At 42.5% G+C, this 25,781-nt stretch overlaps 2 protein-coding genes across 4 annotated transcripts in view; one reads left to right on the top strand and one right to left on the bottom strand.

The window, feature by feature from the left end:
• LOC117551287 (stromal membrane-associated protein 1-like) overlaps nucleotides 1-17,603 on the top strand; it is a 165,328-nt gene extending 147,725 nt beyond the window's left edge. The window contains exons 9-11 of one of the 3 annotated variants that reach the window (XM_034224111.1): nucleotides 3,727-3,913; nucleotides 12,580-12,758; nucleotides 16,188-17,603. In XM_034224111.1, coding sequence (XP_034080002.1) covers nucleotides 3,727-3,913; nucleotides 12,580-12,758; nucleotides 16,188-16,307 — 486 coding nt within the window. In that variant the 3' untranslated portion in view covers nucleotides 16,308-17,603. Of the gene's footprint in view, nucleotides 1-3,726; nucleotides 3,914-12,576; nucleotides 12,759-16,187 lie in introns of all 3 variants that reach the window. The other 2 variants (XM_034224101.1, XM_034224120.1) reach the window with 2 other exon arrangements.
• Nucleotides 17,604-22,576: 4,973 nt separating this feature from the next.
• Nucleotides 22,577-25,781, bottom strand: part of b3gat2 (beta-1,3-glucuronyltransferase 2 (glucuronosyltransferase S)) — a 66,090-nt gene continuing 62,885 nt past the window's right edge. The window contains exon 4 of the mRNA XM_034222539.1: nucleotides 22,577-23,032. Within this exon, the coding sequence (XP_034078430.1) occupies nucleotides 22,946-23,032 (87 nt within the window). The 3' untranslated portion in view covers nucleotides 22,577-22,945. The remainder of the gene's footprint in view (nucleotides 23,033-25,781) is intronic.

Raw genomic sequence — 25,781 nt, forward strand, 5'->3', positions numbered from 1 at the left:
CACTCATCTCCCTTTACTTTGTTTTTGTCTATCCTGTTCCATATTCTCTTTCTTGGATTTAGATTTCCAAGGTGAGCTTTGCTGTTGTTAAATACACCCCAATCCCTTTGCAGACAAACAGAACTGTGTGTGTGTGTGTGTGTGTGTGTGTGTGTGTGTGTGTGTGTGTGTGTGTGTGTGTGTGTGTGTGTGTGTGTGTGTGTGTGTGTGTGTGTGTGTGTGTGTGTGTGTGTGTGTGTGTGTGTGTGTGTGTGTCTGTGTGTGTGTGTGTGTGTGTGTGTGTGTGTGTGTGTGTGTGTGTGTGTGTGTGTGTGTGTGTGTGTGTGTGTGTGTGTGTGTGTGTGTGTGTGTGTGTGGCTGTGGCTGTCGAGGCCTATGAATAGCGACAGTGAGGAAGAGGCTGTCAGAGTGGTAATTCAGAGCTCTGGCTGCACCCATAAACACCAACATTGGCTGAGAAGAAATGGAGCCTTGTTGAAGAGGCTTTCCACGGCACAATGTGCTGCTAGGAGCCCCGCAACATATCACACACTATGTGGATGGTTGCATGACTGAGAAGGACAAAGAAGCGGATAGATGCACATGTGACATACTCTGCTTAAATGCATCTTCTTTTAGGACTGAGGTTAGACATCACTGCTTTTCACATAGTGTGCCCCTAGCCTGGCTTTGGCAAGAAATCTGCAGTGTGTCACTGTTCTTTCAAAACAAATGGAGCTTATACTCCTTCAGTGTTTGGCAGTCACAGTCACAGTCAGCGGAAGGCCGATGGAAAATGTGTGCCAAAAGAGGCCTTAACTTCCAAACATCTTGTCTATCTCATTTACTTAAGCATTTACTTGAACACTTACTTGGAAATTGATATTGACGTTTTAAAGAGGCCCTATCAAGCTTTTTTAGATTGCCATTTCCTGTAGTGTGTTGGGTTAGATTAGGGCGGTGGTGGCGAAGTCCATAGGGACTTGGCTTGGCAACTGGAAGGTCACCAGTTCAAGTCCCGGAAAGACCAAGTGCTACCGAGGTGTCCCTGAGCAATTCACCGTTCCCTACACTGCTCCCCGGGCGCCGTACATAATGGCAGCACACTGCTCCTAACACTAGGATGGGTCAAATGCAGAGAAACCGTTTTGTTACATGGTACCTGTACTGTGTAATGACAATAAGTTGAATCTATCTATCTATCTAGATTAGTTTTTGTGCATGTTAATGGTCTGCAAAGGCTACAATCTCCCTCCAGAGAGAGTTTCACTCCCTCACCCTCCCCCCAAACTGTAACATCTCAATTGGACTCCTTTGTTTTCTTCAGGATCATAATGACATCACTTTGTGACACTCGCGCTTCAATTGCCTAGCACTATAACACATTGTACTGGTAGGCTAAGGGGCGGGTCATCTCTAAGCGGTTGACCAATCACAACAGAGTCGGCCAGCTAACCAATCAGAGCAGACTGGGCTCTGGTTCCAGACAGAGGGTGAAAAGAGGTGCTGCAGCACAGGCAGTATGAGAAAAATAAAGAGCTTTTTGAACATTAAAGCATGGAAACATGTCACAGGAGAGACACACAATACAAATATCTCCTGAAAATGAGCAGAATAGGTCTTCTTTAAAGACTAACATCTGAGTCTCTCTGTGACTCTGATACAGCAGTTCGATTTCCTAAGTGTCTCTCAGTGGTTTCCAACCTTTTTCTATAATAGCCTCTTTGGAGACCAAACAAACCTTGATAGCAATAAATTGCTTCTGTTGTTCCTCAAAAACCACCAGACATATTCATGAGTCATAACAGGGAAACCACAAATTGAACTAATGACATTGGCAATTGCTTCATTCCAGCAATAAAAGCAATGCAGTACAGCAATGAATGCCTGTCCCTCATTTTCTGTCCACTTTGGGGGATGGTTATTTTGGTGCGCTCAACAGTATCAAACGCATAATCATGCAGTACACACAACCATAAATGCAATACAGTAACAACAATAATAGTGCAACCATATGGCTCCATAGTGACGCTGCGTGACATCATCTTTCAAATGAAATCCTATCATTGACAACCAAACAGAGGAACATCTGCACTTCAATTAAATTGACATTTTGCTCAACAACACCCTCAGATGCTTCTCTGTCAAGCTGTCTGAGATACACACAGTGACTGTTACCTTCAGATATCAGCTCAGCTTGCTTGGAACCTGAACTACATTGTTCTTATGAAAGAACCGGCTAAAAATCTCCATGACTTTTGCTTATGTAAAACCAAAATAAAAAATAGTTGAGTTAAATAGAGCCATGCTTTGCAATGCAATGACATGCATCAAAAGTCAACTTGTAGAGGCAACCTGTAGAAGGCCTGTTGAAATCAGTTGCTAAAGTACTAAGTCAGCAGATATGGAGCATTCATTTGAAGTTGTGTTTCAGGTCACCTGGCAAACATAAATCCAGTATGTGATTGTTTTAGCTCTGTTTGGTCTCCACCAACCACTGAGAAAACATCTGCCTCTTTAGCTCATGAATGCTACACTAGCTAACCTCTAATTGTGTCTGTGTCATATTTTGTGGTAGGCAGGTGGAATAAAGTGAGCTTTTAGTATTTCATACCAACGCAACTATACTCACATTACGTTGTAGTAGTTTTCATTGGTTAACATTCCTCATGCTCCACATGTTGCTGCTCCCTTTCCAAATCATTTGATAGATGGTAGTATCACTAAAGCTCAAAGCTGGTAGACTCTAACTGAGGCATGCCTTCCATTCTACAGATACGGTTAGTCTTGAAGAAGGAAGCTGGTCATTACCGCAGTCTGAGGGATTTGGAGTCTGTTAGAGATATTTCAATGTGCACCTTGCGAACAAGCTTAACAGCAAATAGGCTCAGCCCCATGAGGGATTTCAAAGGTTCAATGGTATATAATGAAAAACTTGAAAGACATAAAACAAATGTAAAATCTGTATGTTGAACTTGTCAAAAAACTGCAATTACAAAAAGTTTGCATTGGATGTCTGTTTGGACTGGTATACTTGTTTGCATATTCTTTTGCGTGATATATTTGATTTTCAATAAATGTCTTATCAACTTTTTTCAATTTTTTTTATTTAGTCATTGTTATTGAATGGCTGCTTATGTTACCACACCATTTTACATTCAAGAATCATGGTTCTTTGGTTAAAAAAATCGAAGATAACGTGTTTAAATAGTAGCAAGTATTACAAAAATTACCAATGATACTATTTTGTAGTAGCTTCTACATTTCCATTTGTTTTTCAACAGTTTTTTAAGATGTTCTACTTTGAGGTTCTTTCTGGTATTGTTCATCTACCATAACTTCCATCGATAAACGTTCCAGAAAAGGGATGAGCTATGCCTTTAGCTGCTAAAAGGCTTAAAAATATATACTGTATTAATAAAAAAAATAGGCTTAAATGTCTAAAATTTAAAAAAAATTCAATGGCCTGCTGATTTGGTTGGTTGATTCTTTTTTATATTATTTACTAAGGGAGTGGAAATGTTCGGCATTAATATGTTTTTGGTATAAATGTCAAAACTGATTAATCCAATCTGCTCTAGTAAAATGACTCAGCCTTATACAACTACAATGTATCTCATATCCATGTGTGAGGTGACCAAGAGCATGTACTTCACACACCTTCAGAGGAAAGATGTGTGTCGGTGAAACCATACATATGCCAAAGCCATTTATCTTCATCCCACCCCCCTTCTGTCCCCCTGACAGTCTGGTTCCAGTCCAGCCCCCCCGCCTGCGGACCCCTCCACCTCTTCCTCTGCATCCTCCTCTACCTCCACTGCCACCACCACAAAGGCAGAGGAGAAGAAGCTTTTATCCAAAGACTCCATCCTGTCCTTGTACGCCAGCAGCTCAGTGGGCAGCCAGAGCCAGCAGCAGCCTGTTACAGGACAAGGTGACACACACTCACACACACCATCTGTAGTGACTATATAGTCAATTAAGCTTGATCGCCGTGTGCATATTAATGCTCAGGAACTTGCCCGCTGAACATGTGGTCACACCTAACCAATTTCCAGGAACTTGTAAGCATATATTCCTTTTATTTATTCAACTAAAAGAAATAAACCTGAAAGGCTTTCTTTGCCTACTGTTGCAAACATGACGTATACTGCTCACTTCTCAACTGCTCAACCAAAGCTTTCATACTGTAGTGTATACCAGAGGTGTGGACTCGAGTCACATGACTTGGACTCGAGTCAGACTCGAGTCACCAATTTGATGACTTGAGACTCGACTTGACAAAATCACAAAACACTTGCGACTCGACTTGGACTTGAACACCAATGACTCGGGACTTGACTTGGACTTGAGCCTTCTGACTTGAGGTGACTTGATACTTTAATTCAGAGGTCTCCAACACACCGATCGCGAGCTGCCGTTAGAAGAGAAGACTCCCGTCGGGGAGAGCAGAATCTTCAGCCGCTCCTACTCTTGCTGAGAATCCTTGCAGGCAGGGGCGGGTCTTTATTTAGCTGGGCCACCATGCGGCCAATCATATGCGAGGACACACTAGGATCATACCATTATGTGAAAGAAGGGTGGGGGGCACAGCATGTGTAGTGGTACAGGCCAGCTGCACAGAGCGACGGGGAGCCGGATTTAAATGCAAGCGCGTCGGAAAAAGTCAAGAAATGAGCGAAAACCGAAAAAAGAAGCAGCATCTGGCTGCTTTTCAATGATATGAAAGCAAAGCTGAGTGCAGGATTTGTAAAATGAAAATAACATTCAGAGCAGGGTTTTTTTTTCTTGGTAACCACTCAGGATTTATTGCCAGAGGTGGGAGAAGTTCAGATCTTGGACTTGAGTAAAAGTACCAGAGTTTAGGAATACTCGGTTACTATAAAAAGTCCTGCATTCAAAATGTTACTCAAGTAAAAGTACAAAAGTATTAGCATCAAAATATAGTTAAAGAACCACCTGCAGAGGGATCTAGATGCAGGTGTTCTCTTCCCCATAGAGACCGCCTCGCTGCACATCATTATCCCTTGCATAAAGATAGATTGTGGGTCCCTTATAACATGTTGTACACAGTGGAAATAAACATTCTGGTCACCTCAACATCAGGGATCTTATCCATTAAACTCCTGAATCAAACCGTCACGGTGGCCTTACCTTACTGATCCCTCTTAAATTAGAAAAAAACACGTTACTTTACCAGCAGAGAGAAAATGGATTATTAAATTATTAATGTGACTAATAAAGAGCAGTTTGATTATGAAGTATTATTCTGTTGATGGATGTCATTACATTTGGTGAAAAGCACATAATGACTAGGGATGCACGATAATTATCGGTCCGATATTAGGAATTATGACGTCATCCCGATGAACCCGATACTCAATTAATTATTAATAGCCCCGATAATATACAATATATTTTTTGGGTAAAAAAAAAGAAAAAAATACTGCGGTGTGGGTGGATTGGGATGAGGGGCGCTTGTTTTTCACTCGGCTCCTCCCGTTTTGCCAGTACTGTGGTATTAGTGGTTTAGGAAGAGGGGAGTTCTTCACAAATCCAGCGCTCCCTAACTCATGCCTGGCTGTGACGTAAATGGTGTGCGGCCGTGAAGCCAGGACAGTAAACAAACATGTCGTCGGTGGTATGGACGTTGGAGCTATGTGCAACTTAACGCATATGCTCGAACCGGAGCTGCCTGGACGCTGCAATCATGTTGCGCACTATCCGTGCTGAGTGTGCTGACTTTTCGTACAATGTCGCACTGTCTGGCTTCCTGCATAAAGTCAAGTGCTCGGCGCAGTTGTGGCGAAATGTCGCTCCTCTGTTTTCATTTAAACAGCTCCGTATATCCGTTAGCGCAGCTAGCTAGCACCAGATGCTAACAACAACAATGCACGTAAGGTCTCTCTCTCGCTCGCTCGGGCCACACATACACACACCCTCCCGGTCCTCCAGATGGCCAGTCGGTGCCTGCCGGTGAGCGTGGAAGTGTGGTCTGCCACAAGCGGGCGGCAGGAGCGGGGCTGTCAGCATCAGCTTGTAGATGGTATTTTAAACTCGATGCGCTCTGAAACTACGGGGCGGCCGAGGAAAAAAAATACACATGCGTTAATCGCGTTAAAATAATTAGTGGCGTAAAAAAAATGTTGTTATCGGTCTTGAGAAGCAGGAAGTTATCGGTATCGGTTTCAAAAAACCAATATCGTGCATCCCTATGACTTGTTTAAGACTCGTTTTGTCAAAGTTTAGGACTTGGACTTGACTTGAACTTGCCCATCCTGACTTGAGACTTAACTTGGACTTGAGCGCAAAGACTTGAGACTTGACTCGGACTTGAGCGCAAAGACTTGAGACTTGACTCGGACTTGAGCGCAAAGACTTGAGACTTGACTCGGACTTGAGCGCAAAGACTTGAGACTTGACTCGGACTTGCAAAACAATGACTTGGTCCCACCTCTGGTGTATACAGTAGCTACACTTTGCCAACAACGTTTATTGTGTTGGTCCCAAAACTTTACTGTTTTGGTTCATTCTCCTAAACCTTGTGTCCAGCAGCAGACAGATATTATGAGCAAAGATAAATGGTGGAGCAGCTAAAGAGTCAGATATTCTACTCAGGAGTTTAGTCTAGTGAACACGAAGTTATTCAAAGTGAGTTTTGAGCGATTTCACAATTACCATCCTGCATCATTAGAAACCCAGAAGCGAAAACTACCTGCTGGTGACTGACAGGAAGTGTATGCAAGAAAAAAAAGAGAACTGTCTGCAGCACTTTCATTATCAGAATGTGCATATTAATGTTCTTTGGTGTCACAAAGAGCTCACAAGGTAACAACTGCAAAATAATTAGCTTGTTGTAATGACTTAAGGGTTATTAGGGAATCATAGTCACACACTTATTAAAGACTAATTGTAACAATGTGGTTAGGTTTAACACTTAAGGCGGTCTTGGATCAGTGTGTTTAGTATGATTGGCAGCTTTCAGACTTGCCCAAATTAACCGCACCAACCAGAAAAAGACCTGAGTTTGTTTTAACAGAAACAAACAGTATGAAATGGTAAATAGACTGCATTTACAAGGCGCTGTTCCAGTCTTCATGACCCCTCAAAGCAGGTTTAAATATACAAATCAGCCATTCACACTGGAGTAAATAATGTGTGGTTATCCCAAAAGCTTTAAGTCACCATTTGATAAATGTTGAGAGAAAGGAGCTGACAGGAGCTAGACTGAAGAAATATAGTAGAAACAACATGAGTTTTTCTATCATTCAAAAGTCTGCACAGATTCTGTTTGTAGCTAGCTACCCACAGCTGTTTGTTTGTCTGTAAGTACTCAGTCTTAAAACCTGGAAATGAGTCCTCATCTGAAGTCAGGGTTTACGGGCAGATGCCTAAAGTAAGATCTATGGTTGACAAAACCTAAAGAGATGTTCACATGTTGTTCTACCACATTAAAACGATGTCAGTAAATACCCTACAGGTGAATGTCTGAAGCTTCTATGCCATCAAAACAGCAGTATCTAACAACTGTCCAGAGGTGGAAGAAGTACTCATATCTTGTACTTAAGTAAAAGTAGAAATACCACTGTGTAGGAATACTCTGTTATAAGTCCTGTACTGCAATTTAAACTTAAAGGTGGGGTAGGTAATTCACTTCAGAAACCCTTTTTATTATATTCCATGGAATGCTCTTAACATCCCGATAGCAATGAATACATTAAATGCTTTGACAATAAATATATACAAATATTTCATCTGTGGAAGCCGTGGCGCTGTAAAAAGCTAGACCAATTATCTGCCTCGGCCTACCTGCCTGTAAGTAATTCTAGCTTACTTGAGCTGGTTTCTCCATTCTTACCTACCCTACCTTTAAGAGTACAAAAGTATTAGCATCAAAATATACTCAAAGTAAAAGTTCTCATTATGCAGATTGTCCCATTTTCTAATGTCTTATTTTAATGTTGATTATATTTCACATCATTAATCAAAATCTTCAAAGTAACTAAAGGTATTAAATACATGTAGTGGAGTAACATTACACTATTTACCTCTGAACTGTAGTGGGGTAGAATTAAGAAGTAGCAACACATTGAAATACTCAAGTAAAGTACAAGTATCTAAAATGTGTACTTAAGTACAGTACTGTATTCAATGTACTTAGTTACTTTACACCAATGCAACTGTCCACTTGAGTCTACTAGTTGTCATCTAGCCAAACATTAGCCGCCTTTAGCTTAGCGGTGGTGATGTGCAACTGATTTAATTTGTTTATAGCGTTAGCTTCTTACTCCTGGAGATTGCATTACACTTCAAACAATCATTAAGTGGTGATCCTGCTGAACAAAATGTGTAAGGATCATAAAGGTGTGTTTGCAACAGATCTTTTATTCTGCATATACCAAAATCCATGCAAAAATCTCATTGGTTGTTGTCGAGGGAGCCCTACTAAAAGACGTCATCACTGAACCACTGTAGAGTCTCATAGGCTGGGGAAAGCAGACCGTAATATAAACACAAGAGTGCACTCTCGGCTGTAGGTGCATACACTCACATACATCACAGGAGAGATGCATCATAAAAGTGGAGGAGAGTAAAGGCAGTTGAAAGGTCAGCGTGGGGAAACGCAGGCGGGTTTTACTGCTGCTCCCCCTGCAGCAGTAAAACAGGTTCACACTCATCTCACAGTTATTATGTGGAAACACGGAGCGCCAAGACTGTTTATGTGAGCGTACGTGGGCTGTTGTTTATCCACACATGCTACATCAACCTGACAGTGGAGAGTGAGGGAAAGCGCCTCGTGTTTCTGATGGGTAGAAGATAGTAGGCAGCAGATTTGCACTTGTGTTGCAGCACGATAGAGGATTAGGAAAGGAACTCAGGATGAAGCCGAAAGAAGCTTGCCAGGCTAATGCCACAAATCCTGTGTGTGTGTGTGTGTTTTACTAAGTGAGTGGGAGCATATTGTCTATATGCAAAAAGGCTGGATTCTCACGTTCCACTCCTAAAGCGTAGTCTTTTTTTCTGTGGAGACAGTATTTTGATGTGGAAAACCAACAGCAAACAGTGGACTCTAAGATAACTTTAATTGACAATGTGATCAATATCGTTGAGAGTTGAAGATAAACACATTATCCTTATATCTGGAGTTAAATGCATCAACTCAAATGTATATATATATTGTTATAATTAGGGATGCACCGAATATTCGGCCACCGAAAATTATCGGCCGAAAATGGTTAAAAAGGCCCTTTCGGCTTTCGGCCGAAAAAATATCACCGAATGTCAGAACAGGCTTACGTTGGTAACCTAACGTGTTGTTGTGATGACGTAATAAAGACGCGGCGACCATGCTCGCGGCTAGCTCACAGGGGGGGGGGGACATTGACCTTTGTCATCGAGATTGCCCTGAGCCTTTAACAAATCGTATTAAATAATCTGATGACAGACTGTAAACAGAATAGCTGACATTTTAACAAACTAAATAACTCAGTTTCCTCTAATCATTAACCCATGTTTGTATAATGTAGTTAACTCCATGTGTTGCTGCTAGCATACATAACACCTGACGTGGAAACGTTACTCCTGGATGGGGCTACAGAGCTGCTAGAAAGACAGTCGAACTCGGTACATTCCTCCGTCTGCATGCGGTGCACTTTTGCTAAATGTTTAGACAAATTGCTCGTGCTTACATGCTAAACTCTTATTGCACTTATGGTAACAAGTATTCTCCACATCGAGACGGGTAAAGTTTAACCACACCTCGGAGCGCGTTCTCTCCGCCATCTCCGCAGTGTGCTCCGCTGCATGTAGCAGCTGCGTGTGTGTAAACTGCCCCGCCCCCTCGCACACAGACGGGGAGAGAGATCTCGTCTGATCGAAAATACATCATAGACGCATTTGTTGTCTTTGCATATTAGAAACGAGTTGGCGACACTAAGACTGCGATATAATGTTTTAGCAATAATACATGACATATATAAATGTACTGTATGCATTCAAAAGTGCTGAATAAATGTTTTATGGACCCATAATAGTGATTATTATTTAAGTTAAGTTTTGCCATAATCATGTCTATTTCCATAATAAGGTAGCTGAACAACATTGGTAAAAAATGTATACATTATATATATATATTTCTATTAATCATTTTCGGCCTTTCGGCATTCGGCTTTCGGCCAACTGTTTCCTATTTTCGGTATCGGTTTCGGCCAAGAATTTCCCATTCGGTGCACCCCTAGTTATAATCTATTTATGTAGCTCAATATCACAAATTACACATTTGCCTTTGGAAGTACCCTCTGGGAGAGTAACACAGGAGGGATCCCTCTCCTAGGACAGACCTGTATGAGATGTTGTGTGTATAAATAAAAAAGATACCATCGACAATCCATAGAGAGTCCAAATATAAGAACATTGTGTATATATAAACAAGGAAATGATGTTGGATCCAAGCGGATGTCGACAATCTTCCAGGTGTTGGACAACATTTCTTAAAGGTGGCCATGATGTAGGGCCACAGCAAAACCTCCTGAAACCTTAATACTGACCTGCTGCCAGGTGAAGGCACAAACATTTCTGTGATGATGCCCCAGATGCTCAGTTAGTCACATGCATTTTTGGGACATCAGTGCAAAGAGATAGAGGGAAATAGAAAAGAGATGAAATGTTAAAGTCCCCCAACAGTCTAAGCCTGAAGCATAACGAGGGGCTGGTTCAAAAAGTAAAGTATAAAGCCTATTAATTGTGGAGACGGTGTCTGCATTGTTAGCAAAGGACTCCTGTTGTTTTCCATTCTTTTAGAGCCAATACAGTTCATTTCAGGGTGGAGGTTTCCATCCCAACAACACATATAGACTTCAGAAAAATCTGTTTCTAGAAAGGGTTCATTTATGTTAGGATTTTGTCAATGGAAGTCATTTTTGTACCCTTTTCAACTGGAGTGTTTCCCAGTAATCTCATTTCACAAGGCAGCGGAAATCAACGCAGTGCCGGAAAATCACCTGCCATGTTCAACTATTTCTGAGGTTAAAGCAAAAAAACAGATCTTCAAAGGAAAGCTGCAAAGCTGAACTGCAACATTCACCCATTATGATCATTCAATATGAACTATTTCTTATGGTGGCCCTGAAGTGCAAGACACTACAGCATTTCAGAAAACACCACAGCATTTCACATTGGACGGAAAGGGTATTCCTTTAGTGATGTTTGTGATTGGACAGAGCCAGCCAGAGAAGCACTGCTGTGATTGGTTGTTTTTGCTGCCTGTCAAGAAATGACACTTCGCGATTGGTCAACACCCGACAGCGGAATATGTCCCAACACATCAGCCGATAGCACACACTCAGAGCTCACAGCTCCTCATATCTGTTCAGAAACTGGACACAAGTTAAACATGTACAAACCACAGACTGTCTATGTCATGGCGAATACAGTCACTGCTTTATTTATGTCTGTATGACGTTGTTGTGAGTATGGACGGAGCAGCTACAGGTTAGTTTAGCCTGATGGATCCGATTCCATTCAGAAAACACGCATTTTAAAAGCTTTTCGTCTGCCGTCTTATCTGCAGACTTGTCAAAGCGTTAATTCATGGTTTTTACTAACCGTTATCAGTATGTAGTTACTTCGGCATCACTTTGAAACGTGTATTACAATTAAATCATGGTCAAATATGTTCATTTGGTTGTAGTTGGTATCTCCCATAGGATTTACATGGAGATACGCCCCGCCCCCTCTCAGCGCCTCTTGTTTGAATGACAGGAGCAAACACAGCTGACAGCCGCGGTGAAACTTAAGCGATTAGAGCGATGCGAATATTGGGTGGTCTACCATAGTATTTACATGGAGATAAGCCCCTTAAAAAACATGAATTAATAAAGCATTAATTATGTGTTTACTCCTGTCATTCAAACAAGATGCTGGAGAGGGGGCGGGCCGTATCTCCATGTAAATCCTATCGGAATCGGATCGATCAGGCTAAACTAACCTGTAGCTGCTCCGTCCACACTCACAACAACATCATACAGACATAAATAAAGCAGCGACTGTATTCACCATGACATAGACAGTCTGTGTTTTGTATATGTTGAACTTTTGTCCAGTTTCTGAACAGATATGAGGAGCTGTGAGCCAGCTAACGGCTGATGTGTTGGGCCAATCACGAAGCGTCATTTCTTGAAAACAATCAATCACAGCAGTGCTTCTATGGCTGGCTCTGTCCAATCACAAACAAGAAGTGTTCTCCCTAAGGAATACCCTTTCCGTCCAATGTGAAATGCTGTGGTGTTTTCTGAAATGCTGTAGTGTTTTCTGAAATGCTGTTGTGTTTTCTGAAATGCTGTGGCGTTTTGTGAAATGCTGTGGTGTTTTCTGAAATGCTGTGGCGTTTTGTGAAATGCTGTGGTGTTTTCTGAAATGCTGTGGCATTTTGTTAAATGCTGTGGCGTTTTGTGAAATGCTGTAGTGTTTTGTGAAATGCTGTGGTGTCTTGCACTTCAGGGCCACCGTCATTTCTGTCTTAAATGTCTTACATTTCTCTTTTTACCTGCTCACTACTCTGAAAGTTAACCTGAAGAACTGTGTGTGTTTTTGCCGCAGCAGGGATGTTCGTGGGCCAGCCTCAGATGCAGTTCTCTCCGCAGGGTTTCACTCCAGGGATGGGTGGGGGAGCCATGATGTCCGGCATGTCGGTGCCTAATGGCGGCTACATGAGCATGCAGCAGCAGGGGGGGGTGTTAGCCAACCAGGGGCCGCAGCAAGGACAGTGGGGCATGAACCAGGTAAGCCTCACAGACATACAGCGCCATTGAAATCATTCACACCCTTAGTGCTTTTCCTATATTATTGCATTAAAACCTGTCCTTTGAGTTTATTTTTGGAGAGATTGTATTATTGGATGTACACATGCTTAAAGATACAAAGTATTTGTTGATGTAAAACTATTTGAGCATGCGTTGGTATTTGGTGAAATCCAAACATGATTTGAGCATTGGCTTTTTTTCTGGCCACTCTTCCATATGCACACAAATATAATTTTTTCAAACCAGCATTGTCTTTTTCTAAATTCATTAATTTTGACTATTTTTTGTGGGTCCATCACATAATATCAACATAAAGCTTAATTTAAATTGAAGTTTATAATTCAATAAAATTGTAAAAATCCCATGGAGGGAGGGGGGGGGGTGAATACTTTGCGCTGGGTATCATTTTAGCATCATGATTAAACCATTTTCACATTTGGCTGATTATAATTCCACTCCAGTTCCTGGGTGCATTCATCTTACAAAGCCTATTTATATGTTAACTGTAGTATCTGTTAAGAATGTACTTTCCTTTCTGTCAGAGAGTTCCATAATCCTGGTGCTATACAGTAGTTTATATACAGTCTTATACATTAATGTGCTCCCTCTGCGAATCCCAGTGCAGTAATATGCTCACTCCGGCCTTTAGACTCTCTAAAGGGGCGTGGTTAATTCACATATACATAGCCAGTGGTCAGTCGGACCAATAGACGCTGTGGTGCAATACTTAGATAGGATGCATTTTGGAACAGACAGAGCCAAAGTGTTGGCGGTATATATTGCCTTATATTATTTAATACTTAAACGTTTATTTTCTTGCTGTTTATAGTAAATGTATTCTTAGTTATTGTTATTGAAGTAGTTTCTATGCTTTTATTTTGAAGGCAGTGTTGGGCACTGGGTGATTAGAGCACCTGGTGTAATTGTGTATATATTAAAGACAGGTGGAGGTGTGAACAGAGCACTAGTAGGCACATGGTTTTTTTTGGAGCCAGAAGAAAGGAAGCCATAGGAAAGGCCAAAGTAAAGAAACACAGGAAACCTGATGATTATCCTTTGTTAAAGGTGGGGTAGGTAAGTTTCAGAAACCGGCTCGAGATACACTTTTTGTTATATTTCATGGAATGCTCTTAACATCCCGATAGCAATGAATATCTGAAGTGCTTTGACAAAGAATCCATAACAAAATGTCATCTGTGGAAGCCGTAATACTGTAAAAATACCCTGTCTGTCAGCCTTCCATCTCGTGCACGCACAAATGTATCTCGTGCCGTCATTGGGCGTGCATTGCAGCAGTACTTCAATGACTCGCCAGCAACAGGCGGCCACTTTCACCAGTCTGCTGACGTCATGTGCGCGTTCATGTGTGTTGGAGGAGGTGCTCTGTAAGGAAGTCTGAAGGAAGGGGCGGATTATTTTCGGCTGTGTACTTTCAAATTTTAGTGCACTCGAGCCGGTTTCTGAAACTTACCTACCCCACCTTTAATGATATTGGATCATATAGTAAATGCACAAACGGAGATTCTTGTCTGGACTTGGATCATTGCCCTGCGTAAGATCCACTAACTAGTGCCTCAGCGGCAGTGTTATTTTAAGTTAATTATCTGTTTAATTTCTATATGATTTTGTCCGCTACACCAAGCCTGTTGGTTCGGAGGTTGTGGCTCAGTGGATAGTTCGCTGATCTTTGGATCACGGGGGCACTGGTTCGAATCCCGCTGCAGTCAACATTCCGGTGTGTCCTTGAACAAGACACTTCTCCCCAAATTGTTCCTGTGGGGATTGCCCACAGTGTTGAATGTATGTAAGTTGCTTTGGATAAAAGCATCTAACAAGTGACATGTAATGTAATGCTCCATTTGTCCGATTCAGTTATTCCGATCCTCATGTGTTCTGTTTGCATCGAAACTATCTTAAAGTAACAAGCTGCATATCGTTAAGTTGTTGCTGTATCTCCGAACAGATGGCAGTAGACGAAGACACTAGGTATAACGTTTTATTTTGGTCTACTGGGACTCGAACCACTGACCATGACCGCCGAGAGATTCCCCCAGTAATGTGAACGGTTGGCTCCTAGGGTGATCAGTGTCCTTTGTTATAGTGAGGCGTTTGATCGCTCTGAGGTCCATTTCTAATAGACCAGTGAGAGGAAACTAGCTGTGTTCTAGTGACAGCAGGTCGATCTGCTACGTCCTTTTTTCACCTTCGTAAACAGCCTTGAATTCCCCATTTACTCAAGGTGATGTAAAGAGAACCAAAGCTGCTGCATGAACTTTATTTGGACCTGATGCATTTTTGCCTCATTCAGACAACTCCAATTAATGAAGTTCAATAATATTTACAGCTTACAAATTCAAGTCAATTTAATTTATGCAGACCAAAATCACAAATGTATCAAAGGGCTTAGAGTGAAGCTGAACTACCAATTAGGGATTTAATTAAACAAGACGTTAATTATAAAACCCAAGTGCCACCACCACAATGTTTCAATACATTAGCTAAGTTAAAGCTAACGGGAAATGTAAGTAGTCTGGGTGGAGACAGTTTGTTGACTTATGACTTACTCTGTTAGAGCCTTGAATTATATATGGCATAATCCATTGTTGTCAGGTGAATAAAAGTATGTTTGTTATTGTTGCCCCGCAGGGCTCCCGTAGATATGATCTGTCCATGTTAAATCTATTTAATATGCCCAAAGTGTTAACATAAAGACAACCAGCTGTATTTATAATGGACCAACACTCCCGTCAACACCTCTGTCCAAGTTGCTCTCACACACACACACACACACACACACACACACACACACACACACACACACACACACACACACACACACACACACACACACACACACACACACACACACACACACACACACACACACACACACACACACACACACACACACACACACACACACACACACAGTCCTTATACAGTGTTTGTGTTAGCACTCCAAACTCTTGTGGTGACATTTAGGGAGGCTAATAAGAGATCATACATATCTACCCACACACACGTGTGTTTGGCTGCTTGTATGTCCAGGTTCGGCTGATAAACACACACACTCACCTACACACACACTCTCTCTCAGCTGTGAGATGACCAGATAAGTTCAAGTAGCGCTGCACCAAAACACATTCATAATAGATAAGGCAGAATGGAAGGAGGAGGAGGAGCAGAGGAGGCAGAAAGGGGCGAAGAGATGGAGGTGAACAGAGAAGTGGGGAGGGTTGGGGGGGTGGAGAGGGCATTGAGCTGGGGGAGCCGGAAGGCTTTAAGAGCAGAGGCGAAGGTAAAAGCCGAGGCATGGAGTTAGGGGAGTGTGCCTCTGGGAGGAGCTCTCTATTTTAGCTCTGATGAATCATAACACTGACTTCCTGTCTTCTTTCTCTTCCCACTCAGATGACCCAGCAGATGTCAGGCATGGCAGTGAGTGGACAGTCAGGCCCCCTCGCGGCCGGCTGGCCCGCCGCCCCACCGACGGCTTCTGGCCAGACCCTCAGCACTCAGCTGTGGAAGTGACGAGGGGGGTCTCCGGAGAAGGAGTGGGGAAACAGGGCTGTCTAATGACAACAAAATAAGCTCCTGTCCCACCGTCTCCTGACAGCTCAGAATAAAAAACGCACAGTGGGGGTACCTCCATACCCCCCCAAAACCTTATAAACATCCATATTTCCTTTAAAAATAGAAGAAACTGAATGAAGGGGATAAAAGAAAAGACGAGAAAGGTGTAGCTGCAGAGCTCCTGGCCGTAGAAGGAAGTGATGTCTGAAATTGTGAACACCAGAGATGACCATCAGGATATGATAGCTTGCATTTATTGCTCCAAATATAACCTCCACCAATCACACTGAGGCCAACAATTCAACCTTAACATTTCAGTGAAGCTAGATTATTAAAGTTACGAAGCAGTTAATAACTTGTATTAGCCTTATGAGTTTGCTAACATAAGCTAGCTATGCTAATGTCATTCATTGTTTTGTTATCTGAAATCATTGCATTAAGATTTAGAATTGTTTCCCTGTAGTTTTGTTGCGTTAATGTTAGTTTTGTTATAATATTAGCATATCTAGCTAATGTTAGCAAAAGCATAAGGTTAATATTACTGCCTTTAGGTAACGATATTTCATTTTTATAAATTTCAGTTATATATAACTATTGAGATTGTATTGTTTGCTTAAATTGTTACATTAAGCTTTTTAATGTGTTTCCAGTTTTGCCAACGTTTGTCAGTTGTTGACAATATTAGCCTAGCTAGCTAATTTAGGCAAACTCATAAGGTTAGTAAGTTATTTGATGCCTATTGTTACGTTATTTAATTTGACAGGTTGTAGTTACATCTAAATATAAAAAATGTTTTGTTTGCTTAAACTATTACATTAAGCTTTTTGCATTTGGTTCCTGTTGTTTTTGCTAATGTTAATGCTAGTTTACTGGCAGTATTAGTATAGCTAGCTAAAGTTGGCAAATAAATAAGGTAAATGAGAGTTACTACTTAATGTTAGGTTACTTCATTTTATAAGTAACACTCATTCAAATGTTACGGTTGTGTTGTTTACCTAGAATACTTTAAATACAGTGCTATGTAATAATTTCTATTGATAAACGTGAATTTAACAAAAGTGCTTTTTGTCATGTCATGGCCATTTCTACTGATCATAATTCCATTGTTGAGGTCTACTAGAATAGATTTACATTGTTCAATGTTCCAAACTCACATTGGTTTCTCATACAGCTTCTCTGTATAGTATGTGTATTCACTCTCTGTCCTAAACGGCTTGTTGGAGCTCCTGCCCCCCTCCCTGTGAGCCCAGTGTGCTCTGATTGGTCAGCTCGCCCACTCTGTTCTGATGAGTCTACCACCGTTACAGCGGAACATCAGTGATTATGTGTTACAACGGCATTAGCAGCCAGTAATGACAAACAGATGAGAATGCTGCGTGGGGTCTGGGTGCCGTGTTGGCAGGACGTTGCGGGGCTTGCTGCTGCGAGGAGCAGACAGTGTGAGCTGGTGTCATTTCCTGGTTGCTGCGTGGGGGAAGGGGGGGGTGCTGAGGGGGCTGCAGCACCCCCATCTGCGGGGCTCCACTAGCACCCGCATCCCCCAAACGCGGCGCACCTGCAGTGTAACCCCCCCCCCCCAGCGTGTCACAGTTTTGCCGCTGAGAGAGTGTGTGTGTGTGAGGAGCTCCACACGGATTGGTCCATTTGGGTCCATTTGGCTATGGGCACGTCACTGTACCCAGCAAGAAAAAAATGAAAAAAGAGAAATCTCCAACGAGGCGTTCAGGGGCAGCACACACAGGTATTTTCTGTGTTAGAGTTGTACTCGCTACAGGGTGTACTTTGAGGGTTTGTGACTTTGCAGACGGTTTACATGCAGAAAAAGCTACATAACACACAAGGGGACGGGTAATAACCGGAAAAGCATGACATGGGATCTTTAACCCACATGAATAAACAGTAGGTTTTCCACCATGGGTCCCAGCATGGAGCAGGCCTGAGCCTGGAGCTCTGCAGCAGTTATCTGTTGAAGAGTGGCAGCTGTTGTTTCTCATCTTTGTTCATTTCCCTTTTGAATTTCCTTTGTTGTTGTTGTTGTCTGAGGAAAGAGACAAATACAGCAGAATCAAAAAGAAAGCTACTGGACCAATATGTGTCTATTATAGTAATATTATATCATTACCAAAATTGGTAGTTAGTGAATAGTCTGTTAATACCTACAGTAGATATGGCTATCTTGTGGTTGGTCTAAGCCATCATGTCCTCGCCCTTCTCTCTGCGTTATATATTGTAACCCTCCCATCTCTGTAGGGCGAGTGTTGTAGCAGATAGTTGTCTGAACAGTACTGTATTTATGTGATTATGATGTGAACCTCCCACTATTTCAGAGCCATAGGTGAGGGGTCGATGCTCCAACTCTCAATGGCTTCTCTCCATAAGATCTGGGGAGGAGTTTCTCCAGTTTACTTTTGAGCATCCTGTGGAGTTGCTAAATGGGATTTGACTGGTCTAAAGTTGCTTATACATCAGATGTGATTTGCATAAATGAATGATCATAAATGTCAAACATTCAACAGTCAAAAATAAAGTCTCATTACATCTACTGATCGGCTCTACAGTAAAGAGTCTGTTACCAGCTGCTCACACACTGCATAAACAAGTCCTTATCATACAGTGTGTGAGTGTGGTTGTATTGGGCACTCAAAACTGTTGTCACTGTCATGACTTCTAGGGAGTTAAAGCAGTGGTTCTTAACTTTGAGAGGTATGAAGCTACACAACAGAAGGGTTGCAAGATAGAATAGGAAAAAATAAATGTATATCTTGTTGGAGTCCTACCTATTGGGACTTATTGAACTCCTCCCAACTCATAAGCATATACAAACTGTGACACAAGTAGGTGATACAGCCAAAAGAAAAAACATTCTTCCACCCCGCTAACTGTAACTGATTTGAGAAAGTGAACACGAACTGGCTGTCATTTTATTAACAATATGGATTACCCCATTCAGACAGGACCACCATTCCAGATATTCCAATAAAAATAAATGATTCCATCTTTGGGGATTTTCCTTTTTGCTGACAGTTTGATTAGAAGATTTAAACTGATCTCATATCACACTAAACTGATCTCATATCACACTAACCAACTTGTGTCCATCATAAGGATATTCCCATACAACAAAAAAGCATTGTCATGGTTAATTGATTAAAGGAAACACATTTTCTCCTGGGTTACGTTTGTTTTTCGGCGTTTATAAAATGGGGGACTTTTTTGGGACGGGTCAAATAAATAGAGGACGTCTGGAACTCCCTTCATGTCTGACACGATTACTGTATGTTCAGCCATCTTTACTGTGGTGTTTTGTTGTGTGCAGTACAAGAGAAGCACAGTTTAGTTTGATAAGCAAATAAACCTGGAAGACCAATCAGATCAGCCCGTCATCGGGGTGAGGAGGAACAGGATTGGACGGTCCTTGCAGAAGAGGACCTGTATGAAAACTCTGGATGGGTCGCATCCCTGTCCGGTCCTTGTTTATTGGGTGATACATATATTAGTTATTGTCCTCCAGGTTTATTTCCAATGTGTTTACAATTTCTGGTGCCTAAAGTTCACAGAACGGTGGTTTCCGTGCATTTAAAAAAAAATCCAGGGATTATTGTTCACTTTGTCCGATGACTCTTTCAAAAACTTGTAAAACTTTTATCATCATGGAGATGTTTTGTTTGCTCCTTCTTTTCTGTTTCAAGTTTAACAACAGGGTCATTTGAAATAAATGCTGTTGAATCCTGGATTTAATCCTGTCTCGTGTTTTTATCATCCACCCACATGTTGCCCTCTAAACTTGATTTAATGCTTTCCTCAAAACACACTGAAGGTCTATAGAACTAGCAGCCTGTCTTCATTGTGCTTTCATTTGCTGTCTATTCAGTTAATTCACATTTATTCCTCCACTGGCAAGTGCGTCGTATTGTGAGACAAGATTTCTTTGTTGCAGACTCTGCATTATTGATGGCAGCTTGTCAGGAGAGTCATCTCTTTTTGTTACTTCACGTCAGCCGCGTCCAAACCTGATCACAGAGATACAGATTGAGAGGACAGCAAAGGTGGTTTCATTTCATTATATGTAGTCATTTCAGCGTGATGATAAGGAGAATGAGATAGCATTTACGCTAATCATTACCATTTGAGACACTAAAGAGATACATTTAAACAAAGATTGTTTCAGAATAAACAGACCTTTTGGCATGTGTTTAAATGGTTCTGATGCAGAAATAAATCCATTCCAACATTTGAATTAGCTCATGAGCGTAGCCTACAGAGCTGGAGATGGGCTGGGGTTAGCCTAGCTTAGCATAAACATAAACTGGAAAAACTGCTAAATTGCTTTTTCTGTAGTTCCAAAAAGGCTATCCGCCCTTATTAACCAATTTAATCTAGTTTGTTTAAATGGAAACACGTTGGAGGGCTGCAATTTGTGATTTTACAGATATTTATGGGTGAACAACACCCAGGTTATCAGTCAGTAATTCTTAAAACACTTTCATGTCATCTACCCCCCACACTTTAACATAAGGTAAGAACGAGTGGCATTCAGAGTGGCCAATCAGAGTGGTACTCAAACCGTATACGTCACACGGGATGAGGGTTCCCAACCAACCAGAATTGGTTGCGTAATTCATATACCGATAGCCAGGGATGGGTATCGAGAACCGGTACTAAGTCAGTACTGGTACCTGATTGGACGGTATTGGTATACCGTTAAGCCGCTGGACAAACGGTGCTGCTATCGGTATATGAATTACGCTACTTCCTTAGTTTAAACAATTCTGGTTGGTTGGGAACCCTCATCCCGTGTGACGTTTCCGGTTTGAACTGTGAATGCCACTCGTCATCTCTCCTAACAGCGCTCTTATTATTGTGAGACTCACAGGGGCAGACCACATGACCGTATTATCGCCCATATTGACGCACCTAATTCCTAAACTTCTTACAGATAAAACATAAACCGATCCTTCAGCCTCATATGAGCTCTCAGACACGTTCAAAATGAAACTGTCATCGCTGTCATAGCTTGCTGCTGGTGCGCCATCGTGCGTTTGCATGCAGATGCTGGGATCCGGACGGTGCAGCTGGAACTCTTGGCCCGCAATTACGTCAGACATACTTTGGCGGGATTTGAAGAATCCCAAAGAAGATCCAGAATATGGTGAACATTGAAGGGGAGATTAAAGTAAAAATATCCCAAATCAGTTCAGTAACGGTTTCAAGGGGACAATATTTTTTTATTAAAATTGATGGGTTTGGATGATGGGTGAAACCCGTATCACAGGCTCTTTAAGAAAGAACATGTCAAGCTATGTGCTGCATCAGAAACAATGCGCAGAGTGTTTTGGGAGTAATATTGTGTGTGTTTACATTAGCAAGCATGCTAACACTCAGAGCTAACGCTGTACTGGAGAGAATATATGTCCTTGCGGTAAACCCTGTGAGAGAGAAAGGTTTGAGCTCCATACTGTTTCAGAAATAATGCTTGAAGTGGTTGGGAACATAAGATGGCATTTAATCAAGGCAGCGTTTAGCTGAGTTTCTCCCGGTAGAAAACTCTCTTAGCAGGGGAAAGCGGCGTGACGCTACAAAGGAGCGTGGCTAGCAGCAGCTGTTCCATTTAAAGCTATGGTCACAGAATCAGCCTTTTTGGAACAGGGCTGGAATAGAGGAGAATAGAGGGGTATGAGGCATGGCTACAATGGATGATCTGTTTGGTATTTTAAGCAAAAAACTTCACAGACATGTTTTGTATAGGTATGGCCCTACAATATATTTTTCAAATATAGCATAATAGGTCCACTTTAAAGTCATAGACCCCAGCCAGAGTTGGAGAAGTTTTCCTCCTGGCGACCTGGGTGCAGCACTAATTGCACATTAGAAGTCTAGCTTTGTTTATTTAAATGTAAAGTGCAATAATGAGCAAGCGTTATAAATAATCATGATCTTGATATCGATCAAAATAATCATGATTATCATTTGGCCATAATTCTGCAGGATAACGTGTATGCTATTCAGTGAGCGGCAGTGAACTACACATGTAGCTTATGTTCACTGTTCTTCAGCAAGAATGCAAAGAAAAGGCAATAGAAATTGACATTTTAAAGGTCATGGACAGGTTTAGATATTTGATATGGTCAACAATATTCGAAAAGACCCCAATTTAACCCCCAAGGGTTAGGTTCTTCCCGGTCTCTGACTCCTGAGGTAAAAACAGCATAGCATACCACATTCATACACATTTATTATCTGGACCACAAGTCGCGTTTATTGTAATTATTTGTACAGACTCAGTTCATTTAACAATAATGTATTAATGATTAAATGACATGAGTTATTCACATTGCAACATTTTTGACGTTTATACTTCTGTTTTTTCACATCAAGAGACCCGTGAGTGGAGGAAACGAGTGGTCCCAGTCTTTCCAGTGTGAAACATATTCAGTGTTGTCTTAGTTCCTGCGAAGCACTGTTGACACACAGCCTTGAATCATGCAGCTCCTCAGAGTCAGTGAACAGATTGCATCAGTCCCGGGGGGGTGGGGGGGGCTGCCGTTTGTCCCAGCCAGGAGGAGACTGGCAGGTGCATTCAGCTCTGGATCTGCTGCTCACACCTCGATGACCACAGTGTCTTTCCGATGTTTGGGCTCATTGGCGAGGTGCGGTTTCTCTGTGCGAGTGTGCCAAACCAGCACCTGAAAGAGAGAAGGAGACGAGGAGTGAGAAAATGTGCTGACAGAGGAAATGCAGCGCACTAAATAAGGCATGAAGAGGCTGCCATGCTCGGATGACTATAGCACGGCAGGTGGAGGCAGAGCGGCACTGAGTGAGAGTAAAGACTGGAGAGAAGACATGTTGTAAATGTAAAGAAATGTTTTTGTCAAATCATGGGACATTCAAACTGACAAATAAAAGTGCTCGGATCGGACCCACACCTCTCTCTTTACTCCTTCATCAGCCTCTTTCTCCCAGCCTGCTTTGCTTTCTCTTCACGGCTCTGCTATTGTTTTTACCTCGTGCTCTATCTTTCTGTTCCTCCCTGCGGCATGTGGAGGCAGGAAGCTTTAATAGGTATAGAGTATTTTTGCCTTAACAGCGACAGAGAGGACAGGACTGTTTCTCCCCATGGGAAGCAGGACTTTGTGGAGAAGCAGTGGAGAGACTGCTGGGAGCAACAGTTTCACTTTGGCAATGAAATAGGATACTTCTCAGAGAATTGCACTTCAACTTTGGTTTATTGGAACCCTGGATGTTATTTTAGTAACTTTAGCCATAATTTCCAGCAATGCTGATGCTGTTTTCAACTTGTGATTCTGCTTTACTAGATGCAGTCACAAAACTTGATCGATCTGTAGTTGGGATCAGAATGAAAGTCCAGTTTGCAGATTGGCGCGTCAGAAAAAAATGCGGTTTGTCAGTCTTCCTTCCTCCAGGCTCAGGTCCACTAATGTCCCTTTTCCACCAAACCGGCTCCAGGGCCGGTTCCGGGCTAGAGCCTGATTAAGCTCTGGTTCTTCCTGTTTCCACTGCAGTGGGGCTCGCCCCACTTCACGCTTACGTCGGAGGGGGGCGAGATTAACCTTAGCAATAACAGCTCATGGCGAGTAATGCATCAACTGCGTGTGTGACAGTCAGACAGTGAATACTTTCCAGCGGTCGGTAAATGCCGCTGAACCACATTAATAAACAATGAACCACGGCACTCAGTATAAGGTTGGACCCGACGCAGTCCCCCATTGTTGTTGCTGTTGTGAGCAGTGTTGGGGAGAAAATCAGCGGCGTAAATGGTGATGTCATGACACAGCACCAGTCGGGCTCTGGGCTGTGGAAACACAACTGGGGCTAAAAGAAGAACCAGTTTGGAACCAGAAAGGCACAAGCACGGAGCTAGAACTGGAACTGGTTTGGTGGAAAAGGAGCATACCAGAGGCTTTGGAGCCCGAGGGTTCTGTACCTTGTCTTAACTCTGACTGCACTCTTCTGGACATAGATCTTGGATGTTGTTCCTGCGATTTGTTACATTACATTACATTACATTGCATTTAGCTGACGCTTTTATCCAAAGCGACTTACAATAAGTACATTCGACCAGGAAGACACAACCTTGAAGAAAACAGAATCATATAAGTACATCAGGTTTCATAGAGCCAAACATTTCAAGTGCTACTCAACTGGCTTTAGGTAAGCCAGTCCTTTATTAGTATAAAAGTGCTTCGTTAATAGTTCTAACGCTCGAAGTGGAGTCGAAAGAGATGAGTTTTCAGTTTGCGCCGGAAGATGTGCAAGCTATCTGCCGTCCTGATGTCAATGGGGAGCTCATTCCACCATCTTGGAGCCAGGACAGCAAACCCACGTGTTTTCGCCGATGGGAACTTGGGTCCCCCTCGCAGCGAGGGCGCAACGAGTCGTTTGGCTGATGCAGAGCGTAGTGCACGCGCTGGGGTGTACGGTTTAACCATGTCCTGGATGTAGGAAGGGCCAGATCCATTCGCAGCATGGTAAGCAAGTACCAGTGTCTTGAAGTGGATTCTAGCAGTTACCGGAAGCCAGTGAAGGGAGCGGAGGAGCGGAGTGGTGTGGGAGAATTTAGGAAGGTTGAAGACCAGACGAGCCGCTGCATTCTGGATGAGCTGCAGAGGTCGGATGGCACATGCAGGTAGACCAGCCAGGAGGGAGTTGCAGTAGTCTAGGCGTGAGATGACGAGAGCCTGGACCAGAACCTGAGTCGCTTTCTGAGTCAGCTGGGGACGTATCTTCCTGATGTTGTTGGAGCCAATGTCCCAGTTTGGGTGTTACTGCCCGTAGTGCAGTCCGACCCTCACTGGAACCACTGCTGTCTTCACCTTCCTCATCTTCTCTAGCTCCTCTAAGCCCTCAGTATTTTCCAAGCTTCTCGTGTTCCTCCTTCCTGGTGTTGCTGCTTGGTATTGCTATCACCACTGGCTTCTTCTGCTGTTCGTCAACCACCATGATGTCTGGTTGGTTGGCCATCACCGTTCTGTCAGTCTGGATCTGGAAGTCCCACAGGATCTGAGCTTCTCAGCCTCTTTTGAAGGTGCTGCTCATTTTGACCTTGGGACTTCCAGCCCATACTCGGCACAGATGTTCCGGTACACTGTGCCAGCCACTTGGTATGCTTTTCCTGCTAGCATGTTACACACTGCAGTTATGTGATAGACTGTCTCAGGGGTCTCTTTACCCAGCCTGCTCCTGGGGTACTGTACGGAATGGTAGACCTCCAGACCAGGTGTTCTTGTTTATTATAAATAAATAGTATTTATTAATCTCATAGTAAACCATACATGCCGATCTCTAATAACCTGAGAAACCAATTCTGAGATCTAGAAGGTTTACCACTTGATTTAAAATGAATGTAATATTCAAAGTTTTAAAATAAGCCGTTACTCTGGTGTATTGTGAGTAGGGTTGGGAACCGAAACTCGG

Source organism: Gymnodraco acuticeps, unplaced genomic scaffold (genome assembly GCF_902827175.1).
Source record: "Gymnodraco acuticeps unplaced genomic scaffold, fGymAcu1.1, whole genome shotgun sequence".
NCBI lineage: Eukaryota > Metazoa > Chordata > Actinopteri > Perciformes > Bathydraconidae > Gymnodraco > Gymnodraco acuticeps.